The 27,490-nt window shown below is 53.7% G+C and overlaps 2 protein-coding genes and 1 non-coding gene across 9 annotated transcripts; 2 read left to right on the plus strand and 1 right to left on the minus strand.

The window, feature by feature from the left end:
- Window positions 1-1,953: 1,953 nt before the first annotated feature.
- SETD1A (SET domain containing 1A, histone lysine methyltransferase) lies at window positions 1,954-23,426 on the plus strand. 4 transcript variants are annotated; one of them, XM_064478569.1, is made up of 19 exons: window positions 1,954-2,112; window positions 2,858-3,022; window positions 3,242-3,337; window positions 5,102-5,372; window positions 6,458-6,579; window positions 6,799-7,028; window positions 7,316-8,162; window positions 8,320-9,105; window positions 9,626-9,802; window positions 9,942-10,029; window positions 10,311-10,468; window positions 10,625-10,712; window positions 12,523-12,861; window positions 18,591-19,640; window positions 20,061-20,233; window positions 20,327-20,437; window positions 20,605-20,724; window positions 22,375-22,512; window positions 22,600-23,426. In XM_064478569.1, exons 2-19 carry the CDS (start codon window positions 2,873-2,875, stop codon window positions 22,771-22,773), a joined length of 5,118 nt encoding a protein of 1,705 aa, XP_064334639.1. In that variant the 5' UTR covers window positions 1,954-2,112; window positions 2,858-2,872; the 3' UTR covers window positions 22,774-23,426. The 4 variants fall into 4 exon arrangements, with proteins under 4 accessions (XP_064334639.1, XP_064334638.1, XP_064334640.1 ...); XM_064478568.1 differs by lacking the exon at window positions 1,954-2,112 and adding an exon at window positions 2,158-2,281; XM_064478570.1 differs by lacking the exon at window positions 1,954-2,112 and adding an exon at window positions 2,158-2,281 and having other exon boundaries at window positions 12,577-12,861.
- Window positions 17,796-17,868, minus strand: TRNAP-AGG (transfer RNA proline (anticodon AGG)). The gene has a single exon. It is a non-coding gene; the product is annotated as a tRNA-Pro (tRNA).
- A 37-nt stretch (window positions 23,427-23,463) lies between the features above and the next one.
- Window positions 23,464-27,458, plus strand: HSD3B7 (hydroxy-delta-5-steroid dehydrogenase, 3 beta- and steroid delta-isomerase 7). Of its 4 annotated transcripts, XM_010996137.3 has the most exons (8): window positions 24,017-24,074; window positions 24,178-24,239; window positions 24,435-24,606; window positions 24,826-24,981; window positions 25,287-25,395; window positions 25,474-25,573; window positions 25,764-25,926; window positions 26,410-27,458. In XM_010996137.3, exons 3-8 carry the CDS (start codon window positions 24,441-24,443, stop codon window positions 26,823-26,825), a joined length of 1,110 nt encoding a protein of 369 aa, XP_010994439.1. In that variant the 5' UTR covers window positions 24,017-24,074; window positions 24,178-24,239; window positions 24,435-24,440; the 3' UTR covers window positions 26,826-27,458. The 4 variants fall into 4 exon arrangements, with proteins under 4 accessions (XP_010994437.1, XP_031288732.1, XP_010994439.1 ...); XM_010996135.3 differs by lacking the exon at window positions 24,178-24,239 and having other exon boundaries at window positions 23,464-24,074; XM_064478571.1 differs by lacking the exon at window positions 24,017-24,074 and having other exon boundaries at window positions 24,084-24,239.
- Window positions 27,459-27,490: the final 32 nt, after the last annotated feature.

The following is a 27,490-nucleotide window of genomic DNA, read 5'->3' on the forward strand; positions in this document are numbered from 1 at the left end:
AGTTCAAGTGGAGGCAGGTGTACCTGGGAGTAGGACAGGGGTGGAGGAGAGTGGGTTCCAGGTATGACCCCCTTCTGGTGCTGACAAGGGCCAGTAGCTTCTGAATGTGGAGACTGAGTTATTCTAAGGCTAAAGGCTTTTGCATTCTTGTTCCTGGGTCTCTCTCTTCCACTGAGGATTTTAGTATAAGTTTCTTTAGTGTAAGTTTCTTCCTTGAGTGATTACTACGTACTAGAGGCTTCTCATGGGTAATCTTATTTAACCCACTTAACTTATTTAACAATCACATCAGGAGACAAGTATTTATCGGTACCATTTCAGAGATAAGGAACCTTTGGCCTAAGAAGGCTGAGGATCTTACCCAAAACCACCCAGCTAGTCAGTGAAAACTTGGACTACCTTTACCATCACACTGGGAATCTTTCTGTTTGAGAACAGGAAGCAGTATATTTCAACTGGGATGAGAGAAAGGTATCTATCTCATCACTCACGCTTCTATTGTAAATTTATTTTTCAGCCTCATTTTCCTCAAAATTGTAAAGGGTCCTATTCCTCTCTCAGAAGGATACTTTTTGAACCAATCCCTCTTTTCCTATTACTTAAAATTGTAAATTTACATGAACTAGGTCTCAAGGGCCTCTCCCCACATTGTTTTAATCCCTACAATAGTCCTGCATGACAGTAATTAATATCCATTTAAAAAGAATCTTAAGGTTTAAGAGGTCAATGACTTGCCCAAGGTCATACATCGAGGACTGATGTCTGGAACCCAGGGCATCTTCAGTTCAGGCAGAGGGGCCTCCTGGGACTGCTGTTATCCAGAGACTAGGATGACTGTGTCCAAGTGTGAGTAGAAGGGTGCCCCGCCTCAGGGAGATCGCAGTCTCAGGGCCCCGTTTAAAACTGGGCTGGTGCTGCCCTCGAGCGGCAGGACTGCGTTAGCGAGGAGGGACAGGGGTTGCGCAGCCAAAAAACACCACCGGGACCATGGTGCCTGTGGAATCGACCCGTCCACCCTAATTCAAGTACGATCTAGTTTATCATTTTTTAAGAGGACAGGTTCAAGGGACTTGAGGACCCACCAGGCTTGTGGCATAGCTTTAAGACAGACTAAGATTTAATCACTAAATGGTAGGCCAGTAAGGGCAAAAGGCCGCACCCTCTGGGGGCCTCAGTCTCCCCATCTGTCAAATGGGCATCTTAAACAACTAGAGGCCCAAAGTGGATAACGGGAGGAAAATGCTCCCGGCATTATGTGCGTAGCCAAACAGCCTGAGTCACGGTTATTGATAGTATTTTTCCACCTCCCGGGCGCCCCTCCCAGCCCGCCCGGGTTTCGGTGGGTCCTACAGGAAGCGCCCCCGCGACGCCGGGCTCCGCACACTCTGACCACGCCCTCTGCGCGCGGCGCCTTGGCCCCGCCCATAAAGGAATTCGCAGATTCGCTAGGCCGGCTCCTTCTCAGAATCACTTTGGCCGCTCTATACTCGGCCGAAAATTCTCATCGGACTCTGTAGCTATTCCCCCTGGGTCGGAACTGAACAGTCCTCTGAGTTGTGCTAGTAAGATAGAGCCAGGAAAAGTAGCCGACTCTGCCAAAAGGGCTTGGCTAACCAGGCATTATTTTCTTGACTCCACCAAGGCGGGTGAAGGGAGGCAACAGCTGAGGCCAGGACTTGTGGCGAATCTGCAGCCTCTTAGACCTTTGGCCGCCTGAGGAAGGGGCAGAAAAGAGGAGCAAAGAAGCTCGCATCCTGTCCACTGATTCGCCCCGCCCGCCTGACGAATCTGCGTCTGTTCAACGCGCCACTCAAATCTCCCGAGCTCTGGCTGGCCTCCTCCCCTCCGCCCCGCCCCCTTTTCCTCAGGGATTAGTCGTTGCTTTCGTCGCCGCCGATTCGTCAAGGACCCTAGGCCAGAGCAGCTGGATAGTCGTGGTGAAGCCCACTCTCCGGGGGATGCGGCCAATCTCCAGGCTTCCTGGGTCGCAACTCTTGAGCTTTATAGGGCGCCGGCCGAGGCGAAGCCGTCATCCTAGGCCCCGTGGGTCTCCCGGCTGTGCCCGTGGCGAAAGTGCGAATATAGACGCTGTGCCCGCTGGGCCTCGCGCAGGTGGCGGTGGTGTTTGGTGCGCGCGCCGGGGAGGTGGTGGTGGGGGGGCGCCGCCGCCGCCACCGCTGCGGGGCCGGGTCTCGCGCTGTCGCCGCCGCCGCCGCCGCCGCCTCGCGCCGCTGAGGTGCCGCGCGGGGTGGGGGGAGGGGGAGCCGCTCGCCACGAGCGGGTGAGTGGGGCCGCGCCGCGCGTGCGCGGAGATGGGGGGGGCAGAACGCGCCGGGGCGGGAGGAGAGGGCAGCGGCGCGCGTTCCCCCCACCCCCCGCTCGGATTCGGGGCCGAAGCCGGGTCTCGGGCTCGGTCTCGCGGTGTTTCCAACGCCCCGAAGAGGTGCCACCTCTTGGCTGGACGATCGGGGCGCGGGGACCGGAGCGGGTGTGTGGGAGCGGGAGCCGGGCTTGGCCCGGGCCGCTGGCCGGTGAGGAGGCGGGAGGGGGCGGGGCCTGCCAGGGGGCGGGGGAGGGGTCTTGCGCCGAGGCCAAGTGGGGCGCGCGCTAGGGAGAGCGGGAAGGTAAGGGGGCGCGAGATGGGCCTGGGGGCCTGAGGGGAGAGTTGGGAGGTAGAGAGAGAATGGGGTGTTGTGGTGAAAGAAGGTACTTGGGAAATCTAGGGGAGCCACGGGTCATGGTGAGGTGTGGAAACTGGGGTGATGAGAGAACCTGGAGTCAGGGCTAGTCGGTGAGGGGCAGCAAGGGAGTCAGGCCTAAGTCCTGAACCCCCTTACGTATCCCTCTTTCTTAACAGTGTAAATGAGCAAAGATGGATCAGGAAGGTGGGGGAGATGGGCAGAAAGCCCCGAGCTTCCAGTGGCGGAACTACAAGCTCATCGTGGATCCTGCCTTGGACCCTGCCTTACGCAGGCCTTCTCAAAAGGTGTACAGATACGATGGAATCCACTTCAGTGTCAACGTGAGTGCCCCAGGCCTTTCCTTGCCATCTAGGGAACTCAGGCCCGATTCTTCTCTGTTACCTCCGTTCACCACCAAGAACTCCCATACCCATAGCCTGCCTCCTTTAAAGTGGGCAACCAGCATCCCGCTCTTTTGCTGATGGGTCTCCAAAGGGGCTCTAGAGCTCAACGATGTGGTTTCTTCTTGAACTATCTTTCTGTTCCTGCTTTTTTCCTAGGACTCAAAGTATATTCCAGTCGAAGACCTCCAAGACCCCCGTTGCCACGTCAGGTCCAAAAACAGAGAATTTTCCCTCCCAGTCCCTAAGTTTAAGGTACGTGTCTGCTGGTCTCTTGGTGTGGTGGCCCTTGGAGAGTGTGAAGGATTGGTCCTTGCAGTCTAGTCTTATTGTAGCCTAATAAAAGGGGGTTTTCCAATGAAACGATCACAGCCAGATCTAATAATTTCTGAGTCTGTGAGACTGAGTTTGTTCTGGACAGGAGGGATGTTTATCTTCTAAAAAGGTATAGGTGAAGTGTCTCAAGCAGGGGTGTTAACTTTTTGAAGGACGAAGACAGGTCTACCTACTACACCTATCACCATGTGCTTCTAGACAGCATGCAGCAAAACAGTGCCCTGTATGTTACCCCAGTTTCTCAATTAAGGGGAATGACAAGGCCACTGGATACAGTGACAACATCCCTGGGGGTCTGCTGTTCCTCGTCCCTCCTCCATCTTGTGTCCTTAGAGGATTCCTATGTCCCTGACTGGGCAGGATACTCATCAGGCCTTGGACTGGACCTGGAAAACTAGTGGTTCTTAGTTTCCTTCATTAATTCTGTATTCTTCCTTTTTGAATAAGTCATTTGTTTGGTTCCCTCACTCCTCTTTTTTCACTTCATACACTTTTCCTGAACAGTCTCTTTCTGCTCCACAACTTTGTTACTGAAATGTTGGTGGCTTTGAAATCTCTGTTCCCAGCCAAGATCAGTTTCTTGAACTCTAGACTTAACATGCCTCATGGAGGGATGGCTCCATCCAGAAACCTCAAGCTTGAGAGATGTAAAACAATTATGTTCACCCCCTTAATCCTGCTCTCCTTTCTATTTTCCTTCTACTGATGAATGACAGCACCATCTACTCAGCAGCACAAACTAGATACTTGGGAGTCATCCTGTGATTCTTCTCTTTTATCTGTCACCAAATTGTGCTGAATCTTTTTTATAAACATGTTTCTTCTTTTACCTTGGTTTTTCTATTTTTGTTGCCATTCCTTTAATACAGACTCTTGTATTCATTTCCCCTGGTTTTCTTGCCTCCATGCTTTTCTCTATTTTATTGCTGTCATTTGTCTCTTTGGTTTTACTGTTCTCTTACCTTACTTCTGTTGACAAGTCCACGTTTTTGTGCATTGACAAGTATGATTATTCATTTGGCCAAGCCTCATCTGCTTTGATATTGCACATGTGTATTTCTTCCTACCGAGCGCTTTGCATGTTCCAGGCAATGCCAAGTTATTTAAGAGTTCTGTGCCTTATGGGTCCTGTCATTTTTGGTGAACTCTTGTTTATCTGAAAAGCCCAGTACGAATGACACCATCTTTATGAATTCTTTCTTGCCTCCACTCTGAACAAAGATTTCCTTTTCTGGGCTCCCAGGAACCCTGTCTGCACCTTTGCTGACACTTGTGTCATGTTGTGATTGTGTGTGTGTGTGTGTCTGTTTTCTCTGCTTTTCTGAATCAGAATCCTTTTTTTTTCTATCTTTGTATTCCTAATGCCCAGGCCGTGGTAATCACTTAGTAAAAGCTGAGGTAGTGAATTACTTTCACATAACTAGTTCCTTCCATGTATGTTTAGTCTTCAGTTTGTACATTTATTTTCTTGGTTCTTGCCATTGTCCTGTGGTGAGAAGACTTTAGAGAAGAGAAGGGTCAAGACTAATGTATCCCTTGTTGGGAGCCCCTTCCCACTTCACTTCCCTCTTAGTTTCCTAGTTCTCTCTCTCTTGGCCTCATGGATCTTCTGAAGTTTCCTAGAGGGCAAAGGAGCAGTGATCAGTATTGAGGCCCAAGGCTTAACTCCTGTCTCTTCTGCAGCTGGATGAGTTCTATATTGGACAGATCCCACTGAAAGAAGTGACTTTCGCAAGGCTGAATGACAACGTGCGGGAGACCTTCCTGAAGGACATGTGCCGAAAGTATGGCGAGGTGGAAGAGGTAGAGATCCTTCTTCACCCTCGCACTCGCAAGCACCTGGGCCTGGCCCGTGTGCTCTTCACCAGCACTCGGGGAGCCAAGGAAACAGTGAAAAACCTCCACCTTACCTCTGTCATGGGCAACATTATTCATGCCCAGCTCGACATCAAAGGTGAGAGCTCCCTTCCTGCTGCCTGAGGTTGGGTTCAGGCAGAGATGGTACACGCAAATGCCTGTTGGGGTCAGGCAAGGGGTCAGGTTTATGATTTTTCATTTGAAACTTTTGGGCCAGATTGTGTTTTAGACTTCAGAATTTTACAGAGGGATTATGGCATATATGTGAGTTTTTGTGTGTTATCTCTGGCTGGGTTAGGGCAGCACCCTGTAGTCTGGTGTATGACTGTGCTTGTAAGAAAATGTGTGAAAGGTCGTACTAGGTAAGATGAATGAAAACTATAGTAAATAGCCTCAGGTCAGGTTTTGACACCAAATTTCCAAAAACACTGGATTTTGAGTTTTTTGGGTTTTGAAATTTTGTGTCAAGAATTTGGGACCTGTATAGGTGAGTGAACAGTCTGGGCTTTTGTGTCAAGGAGCGGTAGGGAGAGGTGGGGGCCATGGCATACTGTCTAGTGCCATTTAAGGGAGGCAGCTGTTAGTTGGCATTAGCCAATTTGTAAGTGGCAACGATGACTAGTATTGACGGATAATTTATTTTTTAAGCTGGAAATCTAGGTTCTTGTGTGAAATCTCATGGGCTTTAAATCTTGCATTCCTCCCCCTTCCTTCTCAATATTTTAAGTGATTGTATGGGGCAAACACAAAAAAACACGATGGGGGGCTGGATTTAGCCTTCAGGCTGCCATTTTGCAACATAAGTTTATAGGATAAAGACTGTGGTGAGATCTAGCATCAGATGACCTGAGTTTGAATTCTGCTTCTACCACCGACCAACTTTGTGACTTTGTGCAGATGAATTTTCTTTTAAGACTGTAAAATAGGGGTACTGGTGTTTCTCTCTCCCAGTGATCATTCAACACAGTAACACACATTGGAAGTGATTTGTGGACTGTGAAGTGTCGTCCAGTCTGTGGTTTGTAGTAGTTATTAGATAGAGATAAGTGGAAGAACTGAAAACCCCAAACCCAGGTTTCTAAGAAATCTTAGGAAACTTGAGGCCTGAATGAAATGGAAATAGCAAATCAGAAAGGTGTTTCCTCCATCTGACTCTGTTGGTTTCCATTTCCCTCCCTCCAGGACAACAACGAATGAAGTACTATGAACTAATAGTCAATGGCTCCTACACCCCTCAGACGGTGCCCACTGGGGGCAAGGCCCTGAGTGAGAAGTTCCAAGGCTCTGGTGCAGCCACTGAGACGGTGAGAAGCTTGTGGTTGCCGTAGCCCTAGCCATGTGGGCCAGTGCTTGGATGCCAGCAGTAGTCTGGGAGGTTCTGAACTCACTGTTAAGTATAGGAAGAGCCAAGAAAAAGATGTTAGGTGCTTTCAAAAGATGGAGAATTGGAATTCTTAGTTTGGGAAGGGCACATTGTCAAATAGTGCTTGATCTCTTTCCTCCCTGCTTCACTCTCTCTCCAGACTGAATCCCGCCGCCGCTCCTCCTCCGACACAGCTGCCTTCCCATCAGGTACTGCTGCAGTGGGCACTCCTGGCAATGGCACCCCCTGCTCCCAGGACACAAGCTTCTCCAGCGGCCGACAAGACACCCCCTCTTCCTTCGGCCAGTTCACCCCTCAGTCCTCCCAAGGAACCCCCTACACATCTCGGGGCAGCACCCCCTACTCTCAGGACTCTGCCTACTCCAGCAGGTACAGCATAAGCACCCTCTGGGACCCCCAGATTCTGAGAGTTGCCACTGGGAAGAAGCAGCCCAGAGTGTCTCTAAGAGGGAGTTGGGAGTAATTTGTCCTAGTTTCTCTGTGGATTCAGCCAACAAAGCCCTGTCCTCAGGGAATTTAGTCTCTAGCTAGGAACGCAACAGCACTTAAATCTTCCTTTGGGAACAGTGTAGAGGGTCTTTGGGTATGGACAACCGGGACAGTGGGGTTTGGTCATACAGAGCTGAACGCAGCTAACCCCTGCACGTTTCTTCCAGCACCACTTCCACCTCCTTCAAGCCCCGGCGATCAGAGAACAGCTACCAAGATTCCTTCTCCCGCCGCCACTTCTCTGCATCTTCGGCCCCCACGACCACCTCTGCAGCCATCTCCGCTACCACTGCAGCCACCGCCGCATCGTCTTCTTCTTCCTCTTCCTCCTCGTCCTCCTCGTCGTCCTCCTCTTCCTCGGCCTCTCATTTTCGTGGTTCTGACTCAAACTACCCAGCATATTATGAAAGCTGGAATCGCTACCAACGTCATGCTTCCTACCCACCCCGCCGGGCAACTCGGGAGGAGCCTCCTGGGGCACCTTTTGCTGAAAATACAGCCGAACGCTTCCCACCTTCCTATACCTCCTACTTGCCCCCTGAGCCCAGCCGGCCTGCTGACCAGGACTATCGGCCTCCTGCCTCAGAAGCTCCACCCCCAGAGCCTCCAGAACCTGGTGGAGGCGGGGGTGGTGGGGGGCCCAGTCCTGAGAGAGAAGAAGCCCGCACCTCCCCTCGCCCAGCCTCACCTGCTCGTTCTGGCTCTCCAGCCCCAGAGACCACCAACGAGAGTGTGCCCTTTGCTCAACACAGCAGCCTGGATTCCCGCATTGAGATGTTGTTGAAGGAGCAGCGCTCCAAGTTTTCTTTCCTGGCCTCTGACACTGAGGAAGAGGAAGAGAACAGCACCACAGGCCCTGGGGTTAGAGACACAGGGAGTGAGGTGCCTTCTGGGTCAGGTCACGGGCCTTGCACACCCCCTCCAGCCCCAGCAAATTTTGAGGATGTGGCACCTACGGGGAGTGGGGAACCGGGGGCTACCCGGGAGTCGCCCAAGGCCAACGGACAGAACCAGGTGAGGTTGGGCTCAGCTGGCGGAGGTGCCTGGGATCCGGGAGGCAGGGTTGGGCCTAGGGAGAGAAGGAAGGGAACTAGGCAAGAGAACAGAGATTTGAGGAAAAGCCCAAGGAGCAGGCAGCAGCTTTCTGTGACCATCCTCTGCACCCCTACAGGCTTCTCCATGCTCTTCTGGAGAGGACATGGAAATCTCCGACGATGACAGGGGCGGCTCACCCCCTCCGGCCCCAACACCGCCCCAGCAACCTCCACCCCCTCCTCCTCCTCCTCCCCCTCCTCCGCCGTACCTGGCTTCCCTTCCCCTTGGTTATCCTCCCCACCAGCCTGCCTACCTCCTCCCACCCCGACCTGATGGGCCACCGCCCCCTGAGTACCCCCCACCTCCTCCACCCCCTCCCCACATCTATGACTTTGTGAACTCCCTAGAGCTCATGGATCGACTTGGGGCTCAGTGGGGAGGGATGCCCATGTCCTTCCAGATGCAGACCCAGATGTTAACTCGGCTCCACCAGCTGCGGCAGGGCAAAGGATTGACTGCTGCCTCAGCTGGTCCCCCCGGTGGGGCTTTTGGGGAGGCCTTTCTCCCATTCCCGCCCCACCAAGAGGCAGCCTATGGCTTACCCTATGCTCTGTACACACAAGGGCAAGAAGGCCGAGGGGCATACTCCCGGGAGGCCTATCACCTGCCTTTGCCCATGGCAGCCGAGCCCCTGCCCTCCTCCTCAGTCTCAGGAGAAGAGGCCCGGCTGCCTCCCAGGGAGGAAGCAGAGCTGGCAGAGGGCAAAGCCCTACCATCAGCAGGCACTGTGGGTCGTGTGCTGGCCACCCTCGTCCAAGAGATGAAGAGCATCATGCAGCGAGACCTCAACCGCAAGATGGTGGAGAATGTGGCCTTTGGAGCCTTTGATCAGTGGTGGGAGAGCAAGGAAGAGAAGGCCAAGGTGAGGGCCAGTGCCTGGGACTGGGAAGGCCTGGGGCTCCATTGGAGGATATAGGCCTCCAGCTTCTTCAGGCTGCACAGTTCAGAATAGAGAAGAGAGATGATCAAGGCAAGTGGAGAGAGAGTCTGTGGACACGAGGTGGGACACAGTTGGACAGGGGAGTTAGGGGGCACACAGAACAGTAGAAAAAGTGTGAGCCCGAGAGTCAGAAGACCTTTGTCCTGGCTCCACGCTTACTTGTAGTGGACAGAGCCCTTAAATCTCTCTGGGCTTCAGTGTCCAGTGTCTTCATTAGTAGAGCAGGAATAGTAGCAGCTTCATAAAGTTGAAGGACTTAATGAGTGGACTTTTGAGAAATGCGTGTATAGGGGCTGGTGCAAGGGAGGTGTGGCATAGATGTGTGTCAAATGGAGAAGTGAGTAGATGCATTTCTGTATTCCTGGGGCCTGGGAGTAGTTCTCAGGCAGGAGGCAGGAGGGAGCGCCTGGGTTCTGGGGCTCAGTCCCCATACTGCCTGCAGCCATTCCAGAATGCAGCTAAACAGCAAGCCAAGGAGGAGGATAAAGAGAAGACAAAGCTTAAAGAGCCAGGCCTGCTGTCCCTCGTGGACTGGGCCAAGAGCGGGGGTACCACCGGCATCGAAGCCTTCGCCTTTGGGTCAGGGCTGCGAGGGGCCCTGCGGCTGCCTTCCTTCAAGGTACCCAGAATTCTGATCTTACCTAGTTCTAGTTGGGAGGGAAGAGGGGTAAAGGGGGGCCCCCTGCCTTGGGGTAAGGGTGGTTGGGAACCATGAGTGTTTGGATTCTGAATGGGCTCTATCTCTTCCCATTTCCCAGGTAAAGCGGAAAGAGCCTTCGGAAATTTCAGAGGCCAGTGAGGAAAAGAGGCCCCGGCCCTCTACTCCAGCTGAGGAAGATGAAGATGGTGAGTGGGAGGTCAGGTGAAGGAGAAAGGGGACAGAAGGCTACTTAGATTCTGATAGGAAAGGAGGAGGCAGGGACGAGGGGTGAAAGTGTCTTGAGGGCAAGGAGCCAAGTGGAAATTTGAAATGGTTAAAATAAAGCAGTTCTGAGATGTGAGAAGCTTCAGGTAGGTCTGTCCCTGGATTTTAGCTGTGGTTCTTGTGTCTGGTGTGCACACAGAATAGAGCAATGGTAATTGTGGCTGATGGTAAATTACACTGACTACTACTCATCTGGGCCTAGACGCTGAGCGTGAGAAGGAGGTTGGAGAGCCAGGACGTCCGGGGACCAAGCCCCCAAAGCGAGATGAAGAGCGAAGCAAGACCCAGGGCAAGCACCGCAAGTCCTTTGCTCTGGACAGTGAGGGGGAGGAGGCATCCCAGGAGTCCTCCTCAGAGAAGGTGAGGGGCCAAGGCACCTGGTCCCTGCCAAGAGCTTACGGCTTGAGTTCTTGTCCCCGTAGTTAGCTTTTCTCTGGACTGGAGCCCAAGTAATAATACCTCCTGGAGGACGCATCGTCCTTTTCCTGTTAATTCCCATTTGTCCCTTTCCTTAAGGATGAGGAGGATGAAGAGGAAGATGAGGAAGATGAAGAGCGTGAGGAAGCCATGGATGCTGCGAAGAAGGATACAGAGGCATCAGATGGTAAGCACGCACAGTGTACAACAGAATTCTGGGGAAGAAGGGATTCAGCCACCCATAGCCCTTTTCTGAGCCCACATAACCTTCCTGCTGGATTGATTGGCCATCTTCGCCTTCCCCCAAAGTACTTGTCTTTTAAGCCCATTCTTTGGAACCGTTGGCCCACTGTAAATAAGATCCAGAACGCTCCCTCCTGCTTACCTCTGCAACTGAAATGCTCTCTCCCCAGCAGACAACCCAGGAGAGCCTATTTATTTTCCCAAGTCCTTGAGATAAGCAGTCTGCATTTTCCTACTGCCCCTGATGCTGCCAGGCTCTGCCTTTCCCCCTTTGAGCACGGTTCTTCCTTTAAGGCCCAGCCACTGAGCTGTACCTTCTTCCCCTCCCTGCAGTTGCTGTCACTGGACACAACTCTGTCTTCAGTTGAACACCTGTCTGTTCCTCCACATATAATGAGGCTTGGGCACATGGTTTAGTCTCTCTTTTCATTCATTTGTTCAGAAATATATATTGAGCCCCTCCTCTGTGCCAGGCACCATTCTAGGTGTTACGGACACATTAGTGACCAGGACAGATGTGATTCCTGCTCTGGTAGAGCTTGCGATCAGTCAAAGGGGAGGACGGGAGTTGAAAATAAGTGAACAGATTGTAGCACTTCACATAGAGATACTTGCTTTGAAGAAGATAAAATAGGTTAGTGGGGTAGGGAGTGACTGGGCTGGGGAACTGGGGAAAGACTGACTGTGTTCTGTCTGATGGTGAGGGAGTGCCTCTGAGAGGTGCCATTTCAACAGAGGCCAAGATCATGAGGACAATGATCTGAGAGTCTTTCAGGTAATCAGAGGGCAAGATCATCTGCTAAGAGTGAGAGGGTGCAGACCCCTACACATCCACTTGGTCACCAGTTTCTGTCAGTTTTACTGCCTCTGTTTCTTGAATTTGTCACCTCCCTTGTTCCTGCTCTTCTCTCATTCTTACTTACAATCTGCAGCAGTTTTGACTTATTTCCCTGTCTGTTTCCATCCTTCCCTATCCATTTCAATCCATTTTCCAACTTGCTGATGGAATTAACCTTCCTAAAATGCACACCTGACCCTGTTACTTCCCTCCATAAAGCCTCTTCCTGGCTCCCTGTTCTTTTCTAACTCCTCAGCCTGATGCTTCAGGCCATTTGTGATCTCACTCCTTCTTATCTGCTCAGCTTCATCCTGCCATTCTCCACACTCCTCCCTCCCACATCACCTTCTGTTCTAATTTACTCAGTTATGTTCCTTAAAGACTAAAATTCTTAGTTCCTTAGAGCCCATCTAGTGTATTACCACTCCTGGAGGTGTAGACATGTAACATTACCTAAGCTTATTTACTCTGGAATCCTTTTTCAGAGACCATTGTCCAGGCAGTGTCTATAAGGCACATTTTGAGAAAAGCTTCCTTCAGTGATTAGAGCAGACTGCTTGCCAGTCCCTAAGGGCATCATCTTCACTTACCTTTGATGTCTCCACTTAGCCCCTGTGTCTGCTCAGTGAACTCCGTCTTGTCCTTGTTGACAGGCATCTTCACAGGGATGTCTTTCCTGGCTTGATCCTCCAGGCAGAATCCAGGTCTTCCTTTTGCCTGCTCCCCTAGCCCTTCATACTGAGGTTTATCACACTCTGGACAAATTACATGCTTCTCCACCTCCTTGAAGCGAGGAATCCCCAGCACCTAGTGCAGAGCCTAATGTATCCCTAGTAGTGAGTCAGTGAATGAGCCCACAGCTTGACCAAGTGAGGGGTCTTCCCACCTCGCCTGATTGCCCCTTCTGGATTTCCAGGCGAGGACGAGGAAAGCGATTCGTCCTCCAAATGTTCTCTGTATGCTGACTCAGATGGTGAGAATGATAGCACGTCGGACTCCGAGAGCAGCAGCTCATCCAGCTCCTCATCTTCCTCATCTTCCTCCTCATCGTCCTCATCGTCCTCATCATCATCTGAGTCCTCCTCTGAGGAAGAAGAGGAAGAGGAGCAGCCAGCAACCATACCCTCAGCATCATCGCCCCCCCGAGATGTCCCCGTGCCCCAGCCAGCACCTGCGGAGGAGCCCGAGCCAGAACAGGGTGCAGACTCCCCAGTCACACCTCTCCCCGAACAGAAGTCTCCAGCAAGACCTGCAGGTAGGTAGTGTAGAGCTGTTGTTTTGGTCTTTGTGTGTCTGTATCCATGGGAACAGTGGGGTCGACAGTATACAAGTGTGTGACTATGTTGGAAAACATACAGAGTTGGACGGAAGTCACTTTCTCCTGTCACTTATCCCTTGGAGACATTTATGGCCTAAACATGCTCAAAACTATGATGCTGTAAACAGTTTTCAGAGCCAGACCTTGGTGTTTGGCTACTGAAGTAAAATAGAACGGTCTCTTCCCAAATAAGTTAAGGAGAAAACTCCCAATTTAATTAGTTTCTCCTAATTTTTCTTTAGCCTGTTCTTTAATGTGTAGTGTATACCTGAAGGTGATTACATGGACGAATTGGATACATAGTAACTATTAGCAACATAAACTCAGAACTTAATTCTATCTTTGCTTTCCTTTGTAGATTTGTACGTTCAGTTGTTATTTTATGTCATAACATACGTACATAATACATTGTACATAATTTATCCTGCTGAGTGAACTGTTCAGGCAGTAGATACTTAGTTATCGAGTCCTTGCAGTGGGTACAAGGGATACAATGGTATGCACAGGAGGCACTGTTTTCACCCTCGTGAAGCTTATGGTCTGTGAGGAGAGAAAGTTTAGTCTCTACTTAAGATGATACTTAGGAAAATCTGTGACTACAGACTTGGTAAGTGCCACGAAAGAGAGTACAGGGTACCCTGAGAACCGGAGCACATCTCAGGGGAAATCTCTGGTTACCACCTTTGGGCTGAAATCAAGGCAAAATAAGCAGGAGAGGGTATGATTAGCATGCGCAAAGGCCCTCATGCAGAGGCCATGGCATATTGGCAGACATAAAGGAAAGCTAACCTTCTGGAGAGTTGAGGGTGAGCGGGAGCCGGGGAGGCCTAAACTGGAGAGAGGCGCAAAGGCTGGACCATGCAAAACGAGTAGGCCACGTTAGGAATTTGAGCTTTATCTTGAGGCCAGTAGAATGCCGTCAGAGGAATGACGTGATTGTGTTTGTGTTTGTGTTTTGAAAAGATGCAGTGCAGAGAAAACTTGGAGAGGGACCAGAGTTTATGCAGGGAGAGTAAGAGGCTATTGCAGTAAGTAAGGCAAGCGATGGTGGTAACTTGGAGTAGTATGCTCTTGGGTTGGAATTAACTCAGTTTTCAAGTTATGCTTCAGAGATGCATGTGGCCTTCCAAAGATCTCGCTCTTGAACATTATTGAGAATCTGTGGCTGAGATAGGCAGAACCACAGGAAGACCTCCTAGTGCTTGTGCACTCTCTTCTTGTCCAGGCCCCATGAGAGGAGGAGTTGAGGCTCATTAATCCTAAGATGCTTCTCCCAGCCTCTCTGAAGTCCATTGGTGGTAGAAGAGCCAGTGGGGTCTCAGGACAGGGGGCATCAGTTGTAGTACTCTCTCATTCTCTGTAGGGTAGGAAGAAAAAGTGGGATGTGACCAGTTTTGCATTTCAGAAGGGTCATTCTGGCTGGAGGTGGGGAGGGATTTGGAAGAGGTGAGGAGGGAGGTGGGGTGACCCATGAGAAGGTTTGAAGGGATGCAGGTAAGCAAGGGCATGAACCAAAGCAGGGAGGTTGCAGTGAGGTGGTGGGAGTAGAAGTGGGGATGAGGATTTAAGAGAAATTTAGGAGACAGAACTACTTGGTTAAACTACTTACCAAGAAAGGAAACTCAAGGAGGCGAACCAGAATTAGGAAGAAGGCTGATGCATTTAATTGGGGTTGAGTTTGATGTGTCTCTGGAATCTCCAAGTAGAAGCATTTAGTAGGTAGTTTGATCCATAGCTGTGGAGCTCTAGAAAGAACAGTAGACTGGAAATGTGTTAGATATTTGAAACTGTGGGTGTGAATATACTTGTATACTTTAGATGGATGTACGGAATGGAAGGATGATGGAATGAGAGAAGGGGGTAGAGCCTTACAGTCTTATAAGAGGTAGGTGGGCAAAATGGAGCCAGAGGAGGCTGAAAAGGAGTGATCAGAGACGTGGGGAAGAAACCAGGGAGCTTGGGAATGGTCTTTCTCAGAGGGCCACAATAGAGAAAGTGTCTGTTGGATTTGTTAGTTAGGAGGTTACTGGTGACCTTACCAGTTTCAGTAGTGTGGCTCAAGTTAGGAGGTCTTAAAGAGTGAGGGCAGGTGACCGATAACCAGTCTTTTGGAAGGGTAGGCTACTCTTGTGAAAGAAGAGAATTGAGGGGTGGTTATTAATAATGTTAGTTACATTTATTGAGTAGATTGCTTGTGCCAGGCTCTATGTCTAGCACATTGCAAATTTCAGTTTCTCAGTTATTCCTCACAGCATCCCTACTACTCCCATTTTACAGATGAGGAATTTGAGGCTTAGTGAGATGCTCAAGGTTACCCAGCTGGAAGTGGAGAGACAGCAAGAAAATGCAGGGTTGGAGGAGGGTTAGCTTTTCAAAGTAGGTGAGCATGTTCACGCACTGAAGGAAAGAGGGAGCAGGTAGCTGGACCAGGGGAGAGGAATACTTGCTGGAGTGGCGCACCTGGGGAGGTGAGGAGATGGACTGTCTAGATTAAATGCAGATCTCTCTGTAAGTGGGGAGGCAAGGAGACGTGGGGTTTCAGCCTGAAGGCTTCCTTTTTCTCTCTGCAGCAGGGAGGCAGGAAATTTCTGAGCATGAGAGGAATGGGTGGAGTAGGAGCCTTGGAAGGTGAGGAGGGTGGGGAGTGAGAATGACAGCTGACTAGGATGGCCAGCAACTCAGAAGCCCTGCTTAAGCTGGGGTTTGAGGTGAAGGAGGAGAGAAGGCAGGTAGTTGGGTGGATTCAGGTTTAGGGGTCTCCAGAGTGGATGTGATGGAAGACTGTGGAAAGTACTGTGAAAGGAGAGGATGGGGGAGGGTATAGCTCAAGTGGTAGAGCACATACTTAGCATGCACAAGGTCCTGGGTTCAGTCCCCAGTACTGCCTCCAAAAAAATAAATAAATAAACCTAATTACACCCCCCCCGAAAAAAAAACCCTAAAATAAATAAATAAGTAAAATCACCTGGAAAATGTAAAGAAGAAAAAAAAAAGGAGAAGACGAAGTGAGGGCCTCTATGGTCTGGGAATGACAAAGAAGTTAATTTAGGGGGAGGGTGATAGATGTTGGGAAATTGAACAGGTGCAGTGGGGTGAACTGAAAGGACCTGGGGAATTGTGGTCGGAAGGTAGAGGTCGGAGTGTCACTGTCCAGGGTGGAGGAGGCGTGACAAGGTCATGTGTGTCACTGGTGGAGGGTAGCTGAAGATGAGTGAATGTGAGAATCTGGTGAACAGGTGGGATGCCCAGCTAGATGGCAGAGGTGGGAGAGGAGAGGACGATTAAGGTGGACCCCTTGGTTTTTAGAGAATGAGCTACCAAGGAGGCCTGGGTGACCCAGTCGCAGGAGCCTGGGAGAGGGCTTGTCTGGAGGATCCCAAAGACAAGGGTCTGGACACCTTCAGGATTTGCTTTTCTTCTGTCTTCCTGTCTGGTTCATTCCTGTCTTTCTGCAAATGGTCTTTCTCTGCTTCTCCATTTCTACAGAAGATGGCCACCCTCACAGACAGACCCACTCCTACCTTAGATCCTTATCCTCAGGGAAGTTTCTCGGGCTGGCTTGGGTCAGGTGGCCATCAGTTAATGGGGGAGGGGGATAAGTCACGGAGTAGAAACGGTGGCTTCTGGGAGTTGTATAGACTGGTCAGGTCCCCTGAAAGTTATCTCCATAAATGAAAGGTATGACCAGCTTTCCTTCAGGATGGGGAGCAAAAGGGAAATCTGTGGGAAGAAGCTGAGTCAGGAGGGGAATTTGTTCTCCTCAGGAGCCAGGCTTCCAGAAGGCGCAGTGAGCTAGGTTGGGAGGATGGGTCAGAGGAGAAGGCTGCCCCAAAATGCTGGAGTGGAGAAGAGGTGAGAGGAGTCATAGAAACTGGAGGAACAGGGACCGGCATGCCGAGGCTCACTAGCTTGAGCGTGGGTTACTCCTGGCTGAGACCCCAGGTGGTGTCCAGAGCCTCAGGGGACAGGAGGCTGAGGGCATGTCAGTTAAGGCAGTGGATGCATGTTACTCACTGCCTGCTCGGGCCAGGCCTGGTGCTCATGAGTGGTAGGGCCGGGTGTGAAGCCTCTCAGTCTCAGTGCAGAAGGTCCAGAGCCACTTGGGGTAGTCGGTAAGACCCCGAACTCAACACAGGCTGCCCCAAGCCTGTTCCGTCATCTGCTAGCTGTGTGACTTTGGGTTATCAGCCTCTCTCTGCCTCGACTTCCTTATCTGTAAGATGAGGTTAATAGTAGTACTCACCTCATAGGGTGGTTGTGAGAATTAAATGAGTACTTACTTTGTGTAAAAGGCTTGGATTGGTACTTGGCACAAAATATTAGCTGTTAACCTGCTGCAGCCAATCTGAAGATTGGCAGTTGAGAACCACTAGCCTTTTGATTCTGAAAGGAAGATACTACCAACGTCTGAGGAAAATGGGGAAGCCTTCACAAAGGTGGTGGCATTGAGTTGGGTCTAAAAGGTCCATGTGAGCTTTTTGGATGGGAGAGAGGAGAGAGGCATTCCAAACGAAGGGCACCGTGTGAGCACAGGGCCAGGGGCCTCAAAGACCATGCCTGTGTGAGTGGCTAAAAGGGTGAGAGGGTGAGGCCATGGACTAGCCTCATCTGGATGGTCAGTTCTGCAGGACAAGGAAAGGGCTCTGTATGTCTTGAGCAGTGTTCAGACCCCCCCCCCCCAGACTCAGCAGCAGACTTGGGGGTCACCACAGAGGGAGGATGTGCTCCCTGTCCCTGTTAGCTAGGGAGAGACAGCACTGCCTGCTCCACAGCCCACCCCTCATCCTTGGGACCTCAGCTTCACCTTCAGCTGCTGCTTTTTTTTTTTTTGCTGGGGAGATGTTTAGGTTTATTAATTGATTTATTCTTAGAGGAGGTACTGGGGATTGAACCTAGGACCTCATGCATCCTAAGCATGCACTCTACCAGTTGAGCTATACCCCCCGCCCCACCTTCAGCTTCTTGAGGGGAGACTTCCTGACCTCTTTCTCACTTGGGCAAATCCCCAGTGCAATTCTGTAAAATATTTTAATACAAAGATTCAGTTCCTTACATTGTATCTGTTTCACCTTGCTAAGCAAAGAATGTTATTTATAGTTGAGATAATGGATACTTTAATTCAAAAATGGCTAACTGTATCCTCATTGTAAAATGCAGGAGGCAAAAAGTTGCCTTGGTCTCTGCCTGGTTGGTGGATGTGGTTCTGTCACCACCAGTCTTGATAAAAAGGTTAGAGACCAAATGTTTGTTTCCTTAGAGCCCCCACCCCCACCCTTCAGAGTTCAGGCTGCACATTCGTTTTGTGTAATCATCTTGCTTGGACTGTAAGTTCTCTGAGGGCTTTGAAGGTGTCTGTTCAACGTGTTTTTCTGATCCTTGACACATAGTTAGTGCTCAGTAAATGCTTGTCGAAGGCATGAATGAGCAAATGTGAAATCCCATTCTGTCAAGGGAGCCTGTAGTGCTGAGGACATGGCAGGTGTAAGAGGCAGGCGGTGTGTTCCCCAGCAAGCAGGAGTGTCTGTCGGAGGCTGAGGAGTGAGTGCATCTGGGGTGTGGACTCCCCAGGGAGGCTGGCGAGGTTCCTGCCCATAATGAATCTCAGTCTGATGACTTTAGGCCAAGAAGCTGACCCTCTCCCTTTACCTGTGTGCTTCCTTCCCCAGGTTCTACTGAGGAACTGCCTCCCAGTGTGCCCCAGCCTCCCCCTGAGCCACCGGCTGGACCCCCGGCCCCTGCTCCCCGCCCCGACGAGCGCCCCTCCTCTCCCATCCCCCTCCTGCCCCCACCCAAGAAACGCCGGAAAACCGTCTCCTTTTCTGCCGTGGAGGAGGTGCCAGCCCCAGAGCCTCCCCCTGCTGCCCCACCGCAGGTCAAGTCTCCGGGCCCCACCTCCCGCAAAGTCCCCCGGGGCCTGGAGCGGACCATTCGCAACCTGCCCCTGGACCATGCGTCACTGGTCAAGAGTTGGCCTGAGGAAGTGTCCCGAGGAGGTCGGAGCCGCGCTGGAAGCCGAGGCCGCTCCACTGAGGAAGAAGAGGCTGAGCCAGGGACAGAAGTGGACCTGGCGGTGCTAGCCGACCTGGCCCTGACCCCAGCCCGGCGCGGGCTGCCTTCCCTGCCACCCAGCGACGACTTGGAGGCCACAGAGACAGTGGACGAGTCAGACCGCCCGAGCCCCCTTCTCAGCCACATCCTCCTGGAGCACAACTACGCCCTAGCCATCAAACCGCCGCCCTCCACCCCGGCCCCTCGGCCCCTGGAGCCAGTTCCTGCCCCTGCAGCCCTCTTCAGCTCCCCGGCAGACGAGGTCCTGGAGGCCCCTGAGGTGGTAGTGGCCGAGGCGGAGGAGCCAAAGCAGCAGCAGCAGCAGCAGCAGCAGCAAGAGGAGGGGGAGGAGGAGGAGGAGGAAGAGGAGGAGTCGGAGTCCTCGGAGAGCAGCAGCAGCAGCAGCAGCGATGGCGAGGGTGCCGTCCGGCGGCGTAGCCTCCGTTCCCACGCCCGGCGCCGGCGGCCGCCCCCACCCCCACCACCGCCGCCGCCGCCCACCTTCGAGCCCCGCAGCGAGTTTGAGCAGATGACCATCCTGTATGACATTTGGAACTCAGGCCTGGACTTGGAGGACATGAGCTACCTGCGGCTCACGTATGAGCGATTGCTGCAGCAGACGAGTGGGGCTGACTGGCTTAACGACACCCACTGGGTCCATCACACCAATATCCTGAGCCGGAGGGGCTGGTCTTCTCAGGACAGGGAGACAGGCCAAGGGGCTGTAGGTGGGCTTCCCTGGGATCGCACAGCCAGGCACTGTTCTCCTGAGATCATTCCTAGGGTGTGCGTTTATATCCTTCCCTATCCAGTTCTCTTTGCCATGTTCAGCATGGGTATTTCTCCTCTGACTGCCAAGCCTCCCTTTCTCTCTGCCTGGTGCCTCTTTTCTGCTTCCCGAGGTGTTTTTGGCAAAAACGGTGGGCAGACCTATTTCCCTCCATCTTTCTGTTCTCACACTGAGTATGCTCAGGACCTCCAGCTAAGGTCAGTTGCCCTGTCCTTGGACTGGACTAGGGGGCAGAGGGGAGCGGAGCCTCAGGGATTTGGCCCATGAGGACCCTATTCTCTTCCTTAACACCCTGCACTCACCAACCTGAGCACTCCAAAGCGCAAGCGGCGGCCCCAGGACGGGCCCCGCGAGCACCAGACAGGCTCAGCCCGCAGTGAAGGCTATTACCCCATCAGCAAGAAGGAGAAGGACAGGTACCTGGATGTGTGCCCCGTCTCGGCCCGGCAGCTGGAAGGAGCGGACACTCAGGTGAGGCTCCTCCTTGGTACCTGCCCACTGGTGGCATCTTCTTCTCATCAGTTCTCCCATCACTTAACATCTTCTATTGCCTACTTCTCACAGGGGACTAACCGGGTGCTTTCGGAGCGCCGGTCCGAGCAGCGGCGGCTGCTGAGCGCCATCGGCACCTCGGCCATCATGGACAGCGATCTGCTAAAGTTAAACCAGCTCAAGGTGAAGAGTGGGGACTGAGGAGGGAGCAGTGGGAAGGCAGCATCGTGGAGCCTCCTACGGGTGGGGCTGGGTTGAGTGGCCAGAACACCCTCCAGCCCTGGAGGTCCAAGGAAAGGCAAAGAGGCTGAGGGGGCGTCCAGCAGCACAGTCTGCCTTCCACCCTCTAGTTCCGGAAGAAGAAGCTCCGATTCGGCCGGAGCCGTATCCACGAGTGGGGCCTGTTTGCCATGGAACCCATTGCAGCTGACGAGATGGTCATCGAATACGTGGGCCAGAACATCCGCCAGGTGAGGCTCCACACCCAGGCCCTAAACTGGCGGCAGCACGGGATGCTGACGTGAGAACTTCCTGACCCTCTGGTGAAACCCCGCACTCCCTGCCCGCTCTAAGGCTTAGCCAGTGAGACCTGCCGTTTTTTTTTCCTCCCTTCCTTCCTTCAACAACTAGTAATGGGTACTGGTAAACTAAATGTTAATGATCCAGCAAGAAACAAGACCAGTAACATCTCTACCTTTAAGGACCTCACAGTTTAGTGGACAGGACAGGTTTTGAACAAGTAACTACAATAAAAAATGGTGTTTGGTTGATATGAAAGGGGATGTCTAGGGAGGTGGGGGCAGTGGGAGCACAGTAGTGTTTAAACCAGCAGCTGAAGGATAATGAGGAACTCACAGGCTCAGGTGAGGGGAAGGGTGCTCCCTGTTGTGGGAGAGCATGTACAAAGGCCTGGAGGCAGAATGGTCTTAGGAGGGCAGGGAGGTCAGCATGGCTAGTTGGAAAAACTAGGGCCAGAGGCAGCAACGTGAGGCCAGAGGGGCCGATGGAGGCCCACAGAGCTTGGGAGCCACGTTAGTAAATTTAGACTGAGATGAGAGGAGGAAACTCGCTACAAAGCGTTAAGCAGGAGAGGACTTTGGAGGTTAATAAGCTCCCTCTGGCTGCAGTGTGAAGAGAGAACTAGAGGCCAAGACGAGCCGGGGTCGGGGTGTGGGGGCTGTTGCACAGATCCTGGCCAAAGGCGGGTGGCCTGGGCTAGGCGGTGGGTCCAGGGTAACAGTGGAGTCCGGGTCCAAGGTGGCTGGCAGGACCAGGCAATGAGTTGGCTCTGGAGAGTGAGGGCAAGGGCCGAGGCCAGACTGTTTCTCGGGGCGCCGCCTTTAGCAGCTCGGAGTATGTAGGGCTGCCAGTGAGATGGGGAGTGAGGAGGAGGAGCGGATGTGTGGTCAAGATGAGCTCTGGTTGGGACATGTGAAGTTGCAGTGCCCAGGGGACATCTAGAGGATGACGTCCCGCAGCTCCACTGAGGTGGATTTTGGCTGGAGATGGAAGTTTGGGAGGAGTCCTCACCACTTAGCTGGCAGTTGAAGCCCTGGAATAGAGTGAGTTCACCCAGGGAGGGTGCAGAGGGTTTATCGTCCTGTTTTCTGGGAAATGAGTTGCTCCTTCTCACACAAGAATGTAGGCCCTGAGGTGGACAGCGGCAGCCATGGATGCCTGTTTTGGAGAGATGGTCCCGGAGAAGGGGTTCAGTTCATGAAATGGCCATTATCATCTCAGTAGCTGCCCTAGCACCCAGCAGTCTGGGGCTCCACCGTGGGTCAGGAGACACTCCAGGAGGAGCCAGTGGCTGCTTCTCCTGCCCAGTGACCACTTCAGATTTCCCTGGGGTCCTCTCTGGGTGACTTTGTCAGAATGGCAGCCAAAGATTTAGGGAGGTGGCTGCAAGAGGGGAGTCCTGGAAGCAAAGTCAGGTGAGTCAGAGTCTTGGGGTGGTGGGTGCCAGAGGGAGAGCTGCAGATCCAAGACAGGCCATGTGGCCCCTGGGGTGGTGGCTGGGAGACTGTCAGGGCCCCCCATCACAGGGGCCGGTGGGGTCAGGCCTGGTCCAGCAGGAAGCTAAGGGGCAGCTCCCTGATCATTGCACCCTGTCCTGTTAGATGGTGGCCGACATGCGGGAGAAGCGCTATGTGCAGGAGGGCATTGGCAGCAGCTACCTGTTCCGGGTGGACCACGACACCATCATCGATGCCACCAAGTGTGGTAACCTGGCAAGGTTCATCAACCACTGCTGCACGGTGCGTGAGGGGCCGGGCCGGGCCAGGGGTGGGGCGGGGGCCTAGGGGCCGCTGCCACTCACATGGCCCTGGACCCTCATCTTGCAGCCCAACTGCTACGCCAAGGTGATCACCATCGAGTCCCAGAAGAAGATCGTGATCTACTCCAAGCAGCCCATTGGCGTGGATGAGGAGATCACCTACGACTACAAGTTCCCGCTGGAGGACAACAAGATCCCGTGTCTGTGCGGCACCGAGAGCTGCCGCGGCTCCCTCAACTGAGGTGGGGCAGGACTGGTGCCCCCACCCCTATTTATTCCCCTTGGTGCCCTGAGCTCCCCAGCCCACCCAGCCTTAGTGGGCTCAGCAGGGGCCACACGCCCCATCTCTGAATGTGGGGTTGGGGGGCCCCAGGCCCAGCGAGGGAGCCTCAGTCCCTTGAGGCAACTTCTGCTTCCCCTCGTGCCCCTGCCTACCCATCCCGATTTTTTTTTTCTTTGCGGAGAAGAAGCTGTAAATGTTTTGTAGCTGCCAGCAGCTGTTTCCTGTGGAAACCTGGGGTGCCGGCCTGTACAGATCCTGTTCTTGGGGGGGCTGAAGAGCCCCCTTGCTTTGTGTTAATGGGGACTTCCCTTTGTGCCCTGCGTGCACCCCTCCCCAGTTTAGGGGTCTCTAGGGGCAGTGGCCATGTTCTCCCCGTAGGGGGGCCCTGCGCCCTCAGTCCTGGGGACTCCGTGCCTGGAACCCTGCCTCATCTTCTGTTCCTGCCAGACCCTGTGGGTCGCCCTCCCACCCTGGTGTCTGGAAGCTCTGGCTCTGCCAGGCCGGGACAGTGGGGGGGCGGGCCCTTCCTGTTGGGCTGGACTGTACATATGTTAATAGCGCAAACCCAATGCCACATTTTTATAATTGTGATTAAACTTTATTGTACAAAAGTGCTTGGTCAGTATCTTTGGGGAAAAGTATGGTGGGATGAGGGTTGACAAGGACAGAAGGTGGGGCAAGTGAAGAGAAGGGGAAATAGGTGGCCCGAAGTTTGGGATGGGTAGAGGGGCTTTTGGGCAAGAGCCCAGACCTGCAGACTCGGCCTCCATCACTCCCGGCCATCTGATAGGCTGGAACAGCCATCCAGAAATCCCCTGCCAAGGCCAGCCAGAGCAGGGCCAAGGTCAGGCCTCCTTTCCCTTCCCAGAACCACAGCTGCTGCTGGGCTTCTGGCCTCCTGGGAACTCCAGCAAGAGGGAAAGACTGACGTCATGTACTGGGAGTGAGGTCACCCTGCCTGCTCCAACCTGCAGCTGAAACCCCTTCTCGGCGCCCACCCAGCAGGTTTTGCCTTCCCCATCCCCCTTCCCCAAGTTCTTCGCTGGAACCAGATGCCAGTGCAGCGCAGAGTAGCCACCAGAGGGTGCCCTGTGGCAAGAGAGTGGGGGCTGGAGAGGTGGAGGCTGGGCTGCTCTCTGTTCCTGGAATGGGCCAGGAGGGAGGAGGAGCAAGCGGAAGGGGATGGTGTATTGCTGGCCTGCTGGCCCAGGGGACGAGAGAAGACGGCCAGTTTGGGCACCCTCAGACGGTGGCTGCAGGTAGGCAGAGGTGATGCCAGGGTCCAGGGGTCCTTTCCCCCAGTCCCAGCCCTTCCTACCCTCCTACCCTGTCTCTCCAGCTCCCTTGTTCTTTTTGTTTCAGAATCTCCCCTCCACCTCAAACCCTGAGCCTTTCCAGCAGGCCGAGCCCTCCCCCTTGTCTTGGTAACTGCAGTTGGCAGGGTCAGAGGGCAGGTAGCCTGCTGCGCCCACAGCTTCAGCCTCTGTAAACAGCTCTGGCCCCTGTGTCCCTGCTCCATTCCACTAAGCCAGAGGCCCCTTCTAGGAGTAACAGGTGGGCTGCTGCCGCTGGGGCAGGGGTGGCAGGCAGCCCAGTTGAGCCAGGGTCTCTTTCCCCAGCCGGGCATGGCAGACTCTGCACAGGCCCAGAAGCTGGTGTACCTGGTCACAGGTGGCTGTGGCTTCCTGGGGGAGCATGTGGTCCGCATGCTGCTGCAGCAGGAACCCCGGCTCTGTGAGCTGCGCATCTTTGACCTCCACCTGGATCCCTGGCTGGAGGAGCTGAAGACAGGTGACTGGTGGGGACTGAGTCGGGGAGGATTGGGTGGAGGGTGTGGATCCCTTCACTGTGGTGGAAAAGATGATGCCTGTTATGTTCTCCAGTGCAAATGGATGGGAATGGATGAGTCACATTGGGAACATGTGGCTCCTGAGGGTGTGGGCTAAACCCAGCAGCTGTCCAGAGGCCTCAGCTCTGATAATGCTTCTGGTGGCCCCTACCTGCTCCCAGGGCCCGTGCAGGTGACTGCCATCCAGGGGGACGTGACCCAGGCCCATGAGGTGGCAGCAGCTGTGGCTGGAGCCCATGTGGTCATCCACACAGCTGGGCTGGTGGACGTGTTCGGGAGAGCCAGTCCTGAGACCATCCATGAGGTCAACGTGCAGGGTGAGACGCTCCCCACCTGTTCTGACCAACTACTCAGTACTCCCTGGCACATGGCCTGATCCTGGCTATTTGTCCCCTGCCCTCTCTTTGACCCTGACCTCTGATTCTCCTTTGACAAGCTGGCCTGTGGACACTCCTGCCCCTGTCATGACAGGCCAGCCCTCACTGACCTGCTATGGTTTTCCCTGGGTCTGGGGAAGGAAGGCACATGCCTTCATAGCTTTGGGATAGGGAGGGGAAAGATGCAGAGCGGGAGGAAGCTTCAGCTTGGACAGTTCCACCCCCTCACCCAACACCTCCCCCAGGCACACAAAATGTGATTGAGGCTTGTGTACAGAGTGGAACACGCTTCCTGGTCTACACAAGCAGCATGGAAGTTGTGGGGCCCAACGTCAAAGGCCAGCCCTTCTACAGGTGAGCTGAGGTTTCCCCCAATACTCCAAGGGCCCCATCTCGCCTCAGCATTAAGACTCTTCCCTCTCTCTCCACTAGGGGAAATGAGAATACCCCATATGAAGCAGCACACAGACACCCCTATCCTTGCAGCAAGGCCCTAGCTGAGCGGCTGGTCCTAGAAGCCAACGGAAGGAAGGTGAGGCCGGGGAAGATGAAATGTAGGAGACGGGGTGGAAAGGACTGCCAGGCAGAGGTAGAGCTGGGGCCTGCGGGCTCCTCTGCCTCCTGCCCTGGGCACTTCCCTTCCATCTCCAGCTTGAGGAGGCCAGGGCAGAGGGCAGGCCCGGGGGCCCTAGGTCTCAGCAGTGCTTGCCTTTTGCCCCCAGGTCCGAGGGGGGCTGCCCCTAGTGACATGTGCCCTGCGTCCCACCGGCATCTACGGTGAAGGCCACCAGATCATGAGGGACTTCTACCATCAGGGCCTGCGCCTAGGCGGTCGGCTCTTCCGGGCCATCCCAGCCTCTGTGGAGCACGGCCGGGTCTACGTGGGTGAGGCCCGGGCTAGGCAGTGCGGGAGGCTCAGAACGGGGCAGGACCTATGTGGTTCGGGGAGGGGGGTTGTTGTGTACTCCGGCTAAAAAAGGATGGTCTATAGTTGGGCCAGAGCAACCTATGATATGCGGACATTGTCTGCACAGGAAACAGGACCCATGCAAACTGCGAAGGCTGACATAAAAAATATGTCATGGGCTGAGGAAAGGATTTCAGTTATGGGAACAGCATCTTCTCAGGAGAGGAGATGGGGAGCATCTGCCCAGGAGCAAAAGGACTGGCATCCACACAGGCTGGCCCAGGGGGACAAGTGACTACAGGGGCCTGGGAGGGGCCTTCACCAGGGCCTGTAGTCATACGGGCAGCACCTACATGGACCCAAAGAGGGGTAGCTTGTCCTTGCGCCAGCCTGGGAGCGAGCAGCATCACACGGTGACAAGGGCACTCGGGCATATCCTGCCCTGCTCCCCTCCCCCACAGGCAACGTGGCCTGGATGCACGTGCTGGTGGCCCGGGAGCTAGAGCATCGAGCTGCACTGATGGGTGGCCAGGTCTACTTCTGCTATGACAACTCCCCCTACAAGAGCTACGAGGACTTCAACATGGAGTTCCTGGGCCCCTGTGGACTGCGGCTGGTGGGCGCCCGCCCGCTATTGCCCTACTGGCTGCTGGTGCTTCTGGCTGCTCTCAATGCCCTGCTGCAGTGGCTGCTGCGGCCGCTGCTGCTCTACGCGCCCCTGCTCAACCCCTACACGCTGGCTGTGGCCAACACCACCTTCACCGTCAGCACCGACAAGGCTCAGCGCCATTTTGGCTACGAGCCCCTGTTCTCCTGGGAGGAGAGCCGGACCCGCACCATCCGCTGGGTACAGGCCATGGAGGGCTCAGCCCAGTGACGGTGGAGCTGGGGCCTGGAGCCCAGCATAGCACATTCATCCAGAGCCCTCAGACCCTGGATGGGGAGGGAAGGCTGCATTCTAGAGCTGGAGGAGGGGTCTGGTGCCAGACTGGCTGTTCTAGGGCTCTCCACATTTTAATCCGTGAGCCTTGAGTCTCTGACCTGACCCCCCTAAGATCTAGGGCAGGGCTTGGTGGCAGGCATACTTTCACTCTCAACCCAGGCCTGGCGGCAGGTTGGCGAGGGTCTGATTCCCTTGATGCTCAACAGCCCCACCCCATTTCTGGCTTTTCAAGCAGAACATGAGTGGGTAGAAGTTCCACAGGCCTCATGCTGGCCTTCTGATGTCCCCATGTGATTCTCAGTCCTGGATTCAGAGTGAAGATGCTTCCTGGTTCCTCCTACCACCTCTGTCCATCCTTGGGGGTCATATTCCCCCTATTTAAAAACATGTATTGCCTTTAGACACTTATCTTTTGATTCTCTTCAATGAAGCCCGAGGAAACCTGTTTACTTTCACTTCTTCCCACTCCTCTACCTGAATCAGCGCCTGCAGTATCGTTAGATCTCTGCCCACAGATGCCCCAGTAATGCTGTACCTGCCAAGCCCCGCATTAAAACTCTTCTCCAAGCCTGTGTCCATCCTCCTGTCCAGCTCCCCCA

The sequence above is a fragment of the Camelus dromedarius genome, chromosome 24 (assembly GCF_036321535.1).
Source record: "Camelus dromedarius isolate mCamDro1 chromosome 24, mCamDro1.pat, whole genome shotgun sequence".
NCBI classification, from domain to species: domain Eukaryota; kingdom Metazoa; phylum Chordata; class Mammalia; order Artiodactyla; family Camelidae; genus Camelus; species Camelus dromedarius.